The 10,764-nt window shown below is 41.6% G+C and overlaps 3 protein-coding genes across 7 annotated transcripts; all 3 read right to left on the reverse strand.

Annotated features, from left to right (window-relative positions):
• Positions 1-146: 146 nt before the first annotated feature.
• Positions 147-2,771, reverse strand: ctu1 (cytosolic thiouridylase subunit 1 homolog (S. pombe)). Of its 3 annotated transcripts, none has more exons than XM_068604459.1 (3): positions 2,695-2,771; positions 1,492-1,992; positions 147-1,369 (listed from the first exon to the last, which is right to left on the reverse strand). In XM_068604459.1, exons 2-3 carry the CDS (start codon positions 1,985-1,987, stop codon positions 834-836), a joined length of 1,032 nt encoding a protein of 343 aa, XP_068460560.1. In that variant the 5' UTR covers positions 1,988-1,992; positions 2,695-2,771; the 3' UTR covers positions 147-833. The 3 variants fall into 3 exon arrangements, with proteins under 3 accessions (XP_068460560.1, XP_068460562.1, XP_068460561.1); XM_068604461.1 differs by having other exon boundaries at positions 1,492-1,926; positions 2,695-2,746; XM_068604460.1 differs by lacking the exon at positions 2,695-2,771 and having other exon boundaries at positions 1,492-2,684.
• A 391-nt stretch (positions 2,772-3,162) lies between these two features.
• crybb2 (crystallin, beta B2) lies at positions 3,163-4,415 on the reverse strand. 3 transcript variants are annotated; one of them, XM_068566250.1, is made up of 5 exons: positions 4,377-4,415; positions 4,031-4,164; positions 3,692-3,824; positions 3,463-3,605; positions 3,163-3,331 (listed from the first exon to the last, which is right to left on the reverse strand). In XM_068566250.1, exons 1-5 carry the CDS (start codon positions 4,413-4,415, stop codon positions 3,163-3,165), a joined length of 618 nt encoding a protein of 205 aa, XP_068422351.1. The 3 variants fall into 3 exon arrangements, with proteins under 3 accessions (XP_068422351.1, XP_068422352.1, XP_068422350.1); XM_068566251.1 differs by having other exon boundaries at positions 4,031-4,149; positions 4,362-4,415; XM_068566249.1 differs by having other exon boundaries at positions 4,031-4,149; positions 4,353-4,415.
• A 3,353-nt stretch (positions 4,416-7,768) lies between these two features.
• Positions 7,769-9,255, reverse strand: LOC137778880 (beta-crystallin B3-like). The gene is made up of 5 exons (XM_068566226.1): positions 9,181-9,255; positions 8,721-8,839; positions 8,475-8,607; positions 8,155-8,297; positions 7,769-8,036 (listed from the first exon to the last, which is right to left on the reverse strand). The coding sequence occupies exons 1-5, from the start codon at positions 9,253-9,255 to the stop codon at positions 7,769-7,771; spliced, it is 738 nt and encodes a 245-aa protein (XP_068422327.1).
• Between the last annotated feature and the right edge of the window lie 1,509 nt (positions 9,256-10,764).

Genomic DNA, 10,764 nt, shown 5'->3' on the forward strand with positions numbered 1-10,764 from the left:
TGCTGACATTTTGCAAGGACATTTTCATGCCAATTTGTGTGCGTTCACACATTAGATTTACACGGATTTCTAAGCTAACAGTCATTTATTTCATGAGATTGTTAATTACTGCATCCGCCGTAAGAAAAACAGGAAACACAAGAAGATAGGATATATTGAATTTATTAAGTTTGTGGCACCTTGTCACTACCAAGATTGGTGCATTGGAATTTAAAGAAAAAACATAAAATTTAAATACAATGAAACGTGCCATCACTGAGATTACATTGCTGTGGAAACATTCACAACCATCCCACTTTAAAAAAAAACAACAAAGTGGCTAGTCCTTGTTTCTGTATCTCATCTAGTAAGTGTACAATACTTACATTGTTTTTAGCATTTGGGTGTAAGAATTTGGAAAACCAAGTGATGCCGATTGCTATTGTACTACTAATGTAATACTTCCATGCTAAAAGTAACCCGAAAAGCTAATTATGGAACTCGGTAAAAAAAAAGAATGCAATCTTCTCCCGTCGGACTGTGTGATATACCATGCATCTATTATTGAAAATGTAATTATAGAATATTAACATTCTCAAAACCATTACAAAGGGTGTCTACATAGTGTCTCAATGATCCATATTTATCAGCTGAAAGAGAGCAGCGAATGGACTTTTTTATGATGTGAGTTTTTCTCATTTTCTATTATTAAAATATTCCATGTCAACGTTTAATACATTTGGAATTGATGGATTAACGGTTGATTTCTTGGACTAGCCTTTTCTAACCTAAAAGACTCCACGGTATATTTTAAAATGTTACGTCTTGTGGTAAATAAAACGGGATCCTAATTATCAAAAGTTTACTGATTTCAGCTTTCTCTCCTCCTTCTCAGTCAGTGGCTGCTTGGAGAGGATTTTCTCATGCAGGCGATGGTGTTTGCCAATGCCCAGCTTCGGCAGACCTCGGTTCAGCCCCTCCAGCAGCACACATGACTTACACAGAGCCTGGCTGGAGATGTAGCCACATTGATTGCAGGTCCCCTGCACAGGCATCTTCACCCCATCGCGCACTGACAGGTTCTCCCCTGAGTGAATGATATCCATTATGGAGCTCGGCCTTACGCTCTCTAGGTCCTTTAAAAAGGTCCTTGCGTAGCCACGATAAGCATTGGGAGAGTAGATACATTCAGTTGAAAAGTAGTCCAACTTCTTAAAGTACGCATACAGAACAATCTCTTTCTCATACGCATATTTGAGGGGCTTGCAGCGCGGCACGACCCCTTCACCTTCGCTGGCTGTGGAGATGGCAGTGCATCGGCGCAGACGAGCTATGTCCCCTCGCAGGATGTTCATCAAAACAGTCTCTGCCACGTCATCAGCATTGTGACCTGTGAAAGAAAACGCAAACAAAATATTTACTCTTCGAAATCCAGGCTAAGACTGCTCTTTCACATTCCAAAGTTAAAATTCTTGCATTCACACTTTAAAAAAAAAAGCTCTTTGGAATTACCTGTACATATCTTGTCCACTTTTAAAATGATGGCTCCTCTGTCTAGGGCCTGTCTTCTGAACACTCCACAGAAGGTGCAGTTGTTTTTCAGTCCTACCTGCTTCACAATAGCATCCATAGTCCAGCCATACAACTCCTCGTATGACACAATCTTCAATGGCAGCTCATACTGCTGCTGATTCCTCTTTACTGTCTCCAAGGAGTCATCTCGGTAACCAGAGATTCCCTCATCCACCGAGAGAAGCATAAGTTCAAGGCCATAGTTGTATCGCTCATTTAGGAGCTTCATCATATGTGCGAGCACTGTGGAGTCCTTTCCACCGGACGCGGCAATTCCCACTATCTCCCCATGTTTGAACAGCTTTGCTGCCACGATCGTCTGGTGCACCTCCTCCTCAAAGGCCCAGAAGAAGCACTCCTTGCACAGCGAGTGGCCTGTTTTTGGACGTTTCAGCACAGCACGCTTGTCAATACAGTTACTGCACAGGACAGGCATCTTAACTGTTGGAGAAAGTTTTTTTTTTTTTTAAAGAAACAAAATACAAAATGAGTTTGAACAAATATTCAAGTCTGTCATGAACACTAATCTACTTAGCTGACCCACACATTTGGCCTTATCTCTTATTATTATTCCATTAATTAAACTTATACACAACTTATGTACACAGCTGCTCTATCGTTTGTTCATTTGGTCTGTGCTCATGTATGAACCTGAATGTATGACAGCAAGGTCTGTTTTTTGAAACATGCCGAATGTAAGAGTTGAACTTAAAGACTTATAAAACGCATTTAAACATCGTCCAACAGGGATACACTTTTGACAAGGAGCAAACTTCATATAATTTCCAGCTTTGAAAGTGAATCTTCGTGAGCTCCGCTCGATGTGACGTTGTCGCTGTTTAATACTCCAACACAAACCTATTGGGATGACGTTGATACCCTAAAACCTTCCACATTGTGTTAACTGATTGAAATGATACGACACTTAAAGCACACGTCAGTTACTTTCATAAAAAAAAGTCCAATAACCTAATGTTTTAACGTTAGGCGTTTACGTATTTCGCTGGCCAAGTTAAGCTAAGTAGTCACATTTCTATGAAATTAACATTTTCATATCAACGTTTCCGATGAACCGAGATCTGAATTGATAATATGGTGACAAAGTACACAAGGAAAATACTTAAAACATGAAAAGTCTCTTACTCAAACCGCATAAGTATTACAGGAACAGATAAAGCAGCATGTTGTTTTCACGTGTGTCGTCAGCTCCTCACGGGAACACGGAAATGACGCCATGTGTTAGCCCCTGCAGCACAACCTATTGGTCGGAGTTGCCAAGTGCACATTAAACTACACAACTATGAACACTAAATGTGTCTTTTCAGTACCCCATACACCATTTCAATTATTATTGAACAGTATTTCATCCTGTGTTGTCCCTTTGGGATGTTGATGGGAAAGAACTTAGGCAGAGGGAGAAACTCAAGTAAATCACACCATCAAGTCAAATGTAAGCAATTAGGATTTATTAGTTTGCTTCAAAGAATGTCACTCCTGCAACAGCTGCAATAGACATCAAAATGCTGCATTGTGTAAATGAAGAACAAAGGGGTTGATGCTGGAAGGGAGCAAGGCCAAGGTCAGGGTTCATGATAGGAAAGAGTCACAAGCTTAGTTGATGGGATGAAAAGCACCCCTCAGATGCCACTGCATGTCCTTGATGCGCCGGACTGACTGGATCTGAGGAATCTGGGCTCCGAACTCAGCGCTATCCTTATACTCCCCCTTTTCAAACAGGTACTGATAGCCTCTGTAGCCTGGGTACTGATAGCCCACCCAACTAGTACCAGTACCAGGAGCACAGAGAGGAGAAACAGATAAGAGACCGTTATAGGTGAAGAGACAGTGACAAGACACATTTAGTATTATTTGCAGTATCACACAGCATCTGTGTTAGGAAGATGGACTCACGTGCCACTCTGAACCCGAACGGAGGAAACCTTCTCCTGGTAGCCGTGTGCGTGAAAGCTGGGGACATCGTCATCGATGATTTCTATCTTCTTCCCTGCAAAGCTGGGGTTTTCGTAAAGGACAATCTTGTGCTCCTGGCTGTCCTGAAATTGAAGCAAAGCATTAACCCAGTGGATGGTTTGCTTAGCAATTTACAGCACGACCCATGTATGGGTGGTATCTTTCTTACCACTTTAATCGGGCGGAATGCAATAAGGGTGTCACTACGCCTGCTGTTGGTCCAGGAATCCCAACGAGGATACTCCCCCTTCTCAAACACATACTGCTCCCCCTTACAGCTGGCCTGCTCGTATCCCACCCATCTGAGTGGGCAGGGAAGAAAGAGATGGGTGGTTGTGAAATATGTAGGAGCAAAGCAGGAAAGAAAGCTAGTTGCACACATGTATCATTGTTTTTTTCTGTCCATTTTCTTCCCCTCCTATTCCGTACTCATACACAGAGTAAGTCCTTTAGTCTTGGACTTCATGTCATTTTTTTCATGCTCTGTCTGTCTCTGACCCACACTCACGGTCCACACAGCACCAATATGGAGCCCACTTTCTCCACGCCTGCTTCCTGGAGGTTGTTGCAGGGACCAGTCAGCTCATGGCAGCGTCCCTGGAAGTTTTCCTGTTCATAGATGACCAGCTGTGTGCCAATGGGAGAAAAAGGGGGGCAGTGTAAGTTGTTGAGCTGCTGGTCTCAATTTCAAGAATGCCAATCTGTTTCCAATTTTATGTTTGGTGGATGCTTGGTATCCAAACAGGGTCCGCACAAGTGTAACTCCTGCAGGAGAAAGTTGTAAATTGGAATTGAATTGGTCTCCGCATGACTGTTGTGTCTCCTCTCACCTTAAATGCACTGGTGCCTGGCTGCTGCTGCTTGGATGCAGGGTTCTGGTGGTCTGTTGCCATAGTGAATGGATTGGAAATGAAGAAACTGAAAAGAAAAAATATGATTTCTGTTGTTTCTGATGAATATCCTTAAATGTCCACATACTCGTTCACAGCCTTCTGAACACAGAATTACAGCAACGCAATATGGAAGAATGTTTGTAGAAAATTAAACCTAAATTATTCAAACAGCGCAATGTAAACAAAAACTGATGAAGAGTGTAAACGTAAACTTGATGTAAAAAAAATACAGTGTGACGGACATGAACCTCTTACCAGTACCTGCCTGCGCCAGTGTGTTTGTGATGGCACGATGAGCTCAATATATACAGGACGCCCAGGGGTGGAAACCCTGCCAACAGTACCCACAGTGTCCAAGCCGGCCTGCAGATCGGCCTGCCATAGGCCCAGCAGACTGAAATGAGGGGTCACCCTGTAGCCTCCCCCCACCCTGGGGAGTCACACTCCCACAAAGTTATTTCATTAGTTGTCAGTTTTGTCCAGCCAGTCATTGTTCGATATCCACATGATTCAGCACAAACAGTGCCAAGAGTCCCACACCTACAATGAGAGAGAGAGTGAGAGAGAATGATAGTAAAATATGGGTTTTACTGTGCAGAAGAGATTCGTACTGAATTGAATCACAGTCCAAATATTTCCACAAGAGTAGGTTTATTTGCTGTTTAATTTCTAGAAAACTCTATACAGGTTTCATGTCAAAAAATGCGTCACCTCTGCTGTTTAGAAGCTCCAAAGCTTCTGTCAAACCTGTTTATTGCAATGCAACAAAGAAAGCAAACAATGTCAGATTTGTATCATTTATTAGTTTTATTGACCTTGTATGTGCATGTAAATCGTCTTGCAAGAGCCTAGAAATTAATATTGTCTTCTATTAAGGACAAAATATTCTGTTAAAAATGATTGTACATTTAGATGCAAATACAATCAAAGAGAGCATGAGTCACTATCCATGACAGACACAATCTTCTGTAGATATGTTAGATGAGAGGTTTTATAGTGCAGCAGAGTTAGAATAAAGTTTTTTTCATCAGTTCAATTTTGCAGAGCACTTTGTAACTTTGTTTTGATAAGTGATAAAGAAATAATAATAAATAATCTTCATTATAATCCGTATTATTGTTATTTATCTTACAGCCATGTGTTGCTTATCGGGATAAGGTTTTAGATGTTAATCATAGGAGCATTCAATATAATGGAGTTATTACTCAAGCTGTAATACTACAATACTGATTGTAGGCTGTGATTACATAGGATTCATTTTTCACCTTTTCACATTGGGTCTTTTAAAAAAACATTTTTTTGACAGAGATATCCTTTTTAATTTAATAACATGTTGAAGGTTGACCTTGAATTATCATTATTATTAAATAAAGACTTTTACCACATCTACTGGTGAAGGTTTTCAGGCAGAGAGTCTAGAATTACATCCCAGCTGTTCACCATCATGTGTGCTGTGCTACATCCTTAAAAAAGAAAATAACCCTCTTAGCTCGAGGGGCCCTTGTACTTCTTCACTGACCTCTATGAAGAAGTACGAACAGATGCATGTAGGTAAACCATGGGAAAATATCAGTTTCTATGTTCTTGTAGTTAGAAGTGCATTCATAAATCACATCTGTTGGCTACTTCCTAAGAGTATGACTTGAACGCTTATTGGAGACTGTGAAGATCTTGGTGCTACATTTTCCTCTCAAACAACTCACATTACATCTGAAATGTTCCAACTCCTGATATCTGTACCTCATATAACACACAACAGAAACAGGGTCAGTCGATCGTCATCAATTCCCAGCTCATGATTCTGTGTTATCGCTGCATTCGAGTAGTGTGTTGTCATTTAGCCCAAACCCCAATGTAATGTCAAAGGCTACAAGGCACACAGTGGAATGAGCATTTAGGAGAGGAGTTTGTGAAACACTTTGTGTCTATGAATCTTTGAGACGGAAACTGTGACTATTCTGTTGGGATATTTTATGTTTTTTTTTTTTCACATCATTACACTTACTTTCAATTTAGCAGAAACAGGATTACATTGTGAGAGAGAGAGCACCAATTAGGTATTTGTGTTCCCTGAGATCACAGACAAGATTTGTGAACAATGTCTGAATGTATCCTCATTGCAGAAGCGAGGCTTGAGTGAAACTGAGCTGTTTGTGACACTGCCATCTGTCAACATAAGTAGTTGTGCGTGTACTGACGGTTCCTTCAAAGAATTTAAGGGTGACAAAAGTCGACTCCATATTGCAATGTAACTTTTTTTAGTATATATCTGAATTAGGGATCTGGGTGATAGATCTCATGTCAAAAAGGCTTTAATTAAGCTCCGGTGAAAACCATCGATTCAAGTGCAGCAATGTGACACAAAGAATAAATCCTCATCATGTGTTTGTGTAACGACTCGACCACCCAACTGAAAAGGTACCTCATTACCCAACATGGTAGAAGTTGATATGCTAAAGATGTGCTCACAGCTGACCAAGTGCATGTATTGATCACTAATGTGAGAAAATCTAGATGATAGGGGAGCACTGTAGGAGACAGAGGGGGATTTACAGTACACATCTATAAGTTAATAGCAGGTGTGTGTCACTCTGTTCTTTATTACATGTATCAGGAGAATTGTTTCTATTTTGGAATATTACATCAATATCTACTAAATAATAGCCTGTATGTGCAATTTATGTCTGCAGATGGCATCTATTTGGATTGTGCAACATATATCTTGACAAATTATCTGAAGGCTAATATGTCCATGAGATTAATATAGTTGATATCAGTTCCTAATATTTACTTGGTGACGATGCATTATTAGTATCATTAACTATCAAATGCACAATGATGACTATGGAAGGGAATGCAGTGCATGCTGTTTTTATAGCAAGTATACATAAAGTATGACATCACTTCCACTGCTGTTAAGCAGATGTGTATCCACATATTCCTTGAATAAGTCATGTCCTCCTAATGTTGCGGGATGAAGCATTAAGGCAGTAAAAGTGTCTCACACAAAAATTCATTTCACTTCAAAACACATCTCCAATTTAAATATCTGCCAAATGTAGGCTTCATTATTTCCACATGCTGGATGCAAATTTTACATCCCTGACAGTGTTTTTTCTAAATCTTTAGTGTCTAATTTAAAGCCTTTTTCACTGTGACTTACAAGTGTAACATCAACAAAAAAATAGGGTTGATACCAGGTTAAACAACTTTATTCGCCACTGAAACATACATGGCACTCCTCAATGGGCACAAGCATTGTTTGCCATGGTTAGGTTAAGATAGAGGGCAGGCACTGTCGGCAGTGTGGGGGGAGGCTATGGGAAGGGGTGGTAGGCGTGTGAGGATCCTGCTCAGCTGGCTCCAGCTGTGGCAGGAGGGGCAGGAGGTGCTGGGGTAGGGTCAGGCTCAGGGCCGGGGCCAGGAACCGGAGCCGGAGCTGGAGCTGGAGCCGGATCAGGGACAGTGAAACAGCCCCTCTTGTGCCACTGCATGTCTCGCACACGTCGGACAGACTGGATCTGAGGTGCAGGGGCCTCCCAGTCGTTCCAGTGCTTAAAATCTCCTCTCTCGAAGATAAACTGGCGCCCCCTGTAGCCTGGGTACATGTAGCCGACCCATCTGGAGGAAGGGAAAACAGACAAACTGTGACACGTCTCACAATAGGCTTTGAGTTGTAAATTAAACAGCAAAAAGAAATGGACACATAGATGAAAGGGGGATGTAGTGATGTTCTTACGTTCCATTAAGAGCCTTCACACTGGCCACACGATCCTGAAAACCGTGGCCCCACAAACTGGGCACATCATCATCGACAATCTCCATCTTTCTACCAGTAAATCCAGGGTTCTCATATAGTTGTAACTTGTGTTCAGCACTGTCCTATAGAAGGGAAACCAGATACACGGACAAGTCTTTTCACTGTCTTTAGTAGATGCTGACTACAATGATGTACAATGTGTAGACAAGTAACACGGGGCAGCTCGTAATTGAAACCTTGCACATTTATAGAGCTCATAGCTGCAGTGTCAGTTTTTTACATGGAAACAAGTCACCCACCACTTTGAGTGGCCTGAGAGACAAGAGGGTGTAGCTGTTCTGACTGTTGGTCCAGGTGTCCCAGCGTGGATACTCGCCCTTCTCCAGAATAAACTGCTCTCCTGTGAAGCCATGCCGATCATAACCCGCCCAGCTGAGAGGAAAAATAATTTAATTTATCTGACACATGACCGAGTTATCAAGGAAACACATTTCTTACTACTTATGTTTTCTCAAGATATGAATTAAACATTGAGCATTACTTACGGTCCTGACTCAACTATCACAGATCCAACCTTCTGCAGTCTCTTCTCCGTCACATCTTTACACTCTGTTGAAAACTCCGCCTTGCAGCCCTGGAAGTTCTCAAACTCAAACAGCAACACCTGGATCACACAGAGGTACCATCAAGGTTCATTTCGACCAACGTGGCAAAAGAGAGGAGTCCGGATCAGCTCGGTCCCTACTAAATGTGGTTTGGAAAAAGGCCTTTATAAAGTGGCTCACATTGGTTTTAAAGAAGACATTTTGTGATAATACGTACTCGAAAATACTATAGAATCAATTACAATGACACGTTCTGATGTTTGTTCACCAGGATACATAATGAGACTTAAAAAAAAAATCTAAATGAGATTTATGACCAATTGTAGGACTCTTTGGCTGTATTGGAATACTCCAGGTTGATCAAAGCAGGTTTCCATTCCTCACATGACCGTTCCAGTACCTTATAGGTGGCTCCAGCTCCTCCCTGGCTCTTGCCAGCAGCCAGCTGCTCCGGTGCACTCTGCTGCTCCGACATCCTCCTGATCACTGCTCCTCCACTTTTTTGGCAGCACAACACACACAAAGCACCACCCATCACATAAACAGTCACATGAACGCAATGTCACATTTGCAATTTATAACACGATTGAATAGGAGGATTTTATATATGCTATCCAAATATAAAGTAATAGTTTGCTTCAAATCTGTTATTTTAATTGACTGAATGATAGAAATGATTCCATAATTATTCATTAAAAGTATACACTCAGTCCTTCAAAGCAGGTTTCATTATGATCCAATGATAACATCATTAACCACTTGATGTGGCGCCTTCAACTCCAATGCATTGAAATGTATCAGTGTGTCCAGAGTGAGGTTTTTACCTGTGTATGCCTGCTAGGAAGTGGTAGTGTCCCTCTGTTTTCGGTGCCTCTTGGTGCTTGGTGGGGTTGAGCCGTTAGAGGGCAGGGACAGGGGGGGTATTTATGGTTTATTTCTGGCCACAACAGCAGAAAAGGGTGAGCTGTTGATACAGCAAGTCTGTCGCTCACATTGTGTCCGTAACGCTGCCTCTCAATAGGCAGCTGTGTTGGCACACGCTGCCCTGCCTGTCCGCCTGGCTGCCAGTGAGCACTGTGTGCGGGCACCGGGTAAGCGAGCCAAGAGGATTCAGCAAACAGCGCTGCTCAGCACAAACACACAAACATACACACACTCTGGGACTACACCCGGTCCCAACCACACCAAAGCTCCTCACAGTTTTCTCGCAAATCTGGGTTTGTTTAATCAGCAAGGTTACATACTTCCATTCACAGGTTTGACTTAAGCAAATCTGCAGCAGTTGATGTTATTTACAGACCATGCTTGAATAAATACAACTTCAAGAGATTTAAATTCCATTAACTCGAAATTTGATTGAAGGAGTGCACACAACACTTTTTAAAGTCCACAGTTTAAACTTAGCCAGAAACACTAGACAGAGTCAAGTCAAATACATTTTTATTAAGAATGTATTCACTTTAGGACACTGGCCAGTACAACACAGTGCAATATACATCTGTATTTTCAAATTAAAAAAAAAGAGGGACAAACAAAGACATGAACAAAATAAACCCTCAGAAATCATGACAAAGTAAAATGCCACTTACATAGAAACCAGGGACAATCACTTCGAAGACTCGATTACCACATTCACTTGCATTGCGAGAGCACTCCGACAATACAGGACACAAGACATGGCCAACAAGAGGGGGCAGAGGTCAGTGCTGTAGTGCATCAATTGACAAAAGTGCTTTATAGAAGCGCAGTGCGGGTGGGTGGATGGACAAACATGAGGAGAAGGATTATAGTGAAGATGAAAAGCAGGTGCAAATGTTCATTTATTTGGGATTATCACAGAAGGTAGTCATTTAAACAATGTAGTGAACAAACCAATGGATCGTGTAAGCCAACACCCGACACTGAGCCAGTCAGTTTGAGCAATGTCTGGCGTGACAGCAAAGATTGTGCATGCACATTATTGGGGACAAAATTGTGGAAAATT

The sequence above is a fragment of the Clinocottus analis genome, unplaced genomic scaffold (assembly GCF_023055335.1).
Source record: "Clinocottus analis isolate CAN_PGR_092001 unplaced genomic scaffold, fCliAna1.0.p SCAF_7, whole genome shotgun sequence".
Lineage (NCBI taxonomy): Eukaryota > Metazoa > Chordata > Actinopteri > Perciformes > Cottidae > Clinocottus > Clinocottus analis.

Coding starts and splice junctions, on each gene's coding strand:
- ctu1 (XM_068604459.1), bottom strand. CDS start 1,987: ATGCCTGTCCTGTGCAGTAACTGTATTGACAAGCGTGCTGTGCTGAAA. Junction 1,370..1,491: donor AGTGGACAAGATATGTACAG/GTAATTCCAAAG, acceptor TTTCTTTCACAG/GTCACAATGCTGATGACGTG.
- crybb2 (XM_068566249.1), bottom strand. CDS start 4,415: ATGGCAACAGACCACCAGAACCCTGCATCCAAGCAGCAGCAGCCAGGC. Junction 3,606..3,691: donor CATTCCGCCCGATTAAAGTG/GTAAGAAAGATA, acceptor CTTCAATTTCAG/GACAGCCAGGAGCACAAGAT. Junction 3,332..3,462: donor GTTCGGGTTCAGAGTGGCAC/GTGAGTCCATCT, acceptor TACTGGTACTAG/TTGGGTGGGCTATCAGTACC.
- LOC137778880 (XM_068566226.1), bottom strand. CDS start 9,255: ATGTCGGAGCAGCAGAGTGCACCGGAGCAGCTGGCTGCTGGCAAGAGC. Junction 8,608..8,720: donor GTGATAGTTGAGTCAGGACC/GTAAGTAATGCT, acceptor TTTTCCTCTCAG/CTGGGCGGGTTATGATCGGC. Junction 8,298..8,474: donor CTCTCAGGCCACTCAAAGTG/GTGGGTGACTTG, acceptor TCCCTTCTATAG/GACAGTGCTGAACACAAGTT.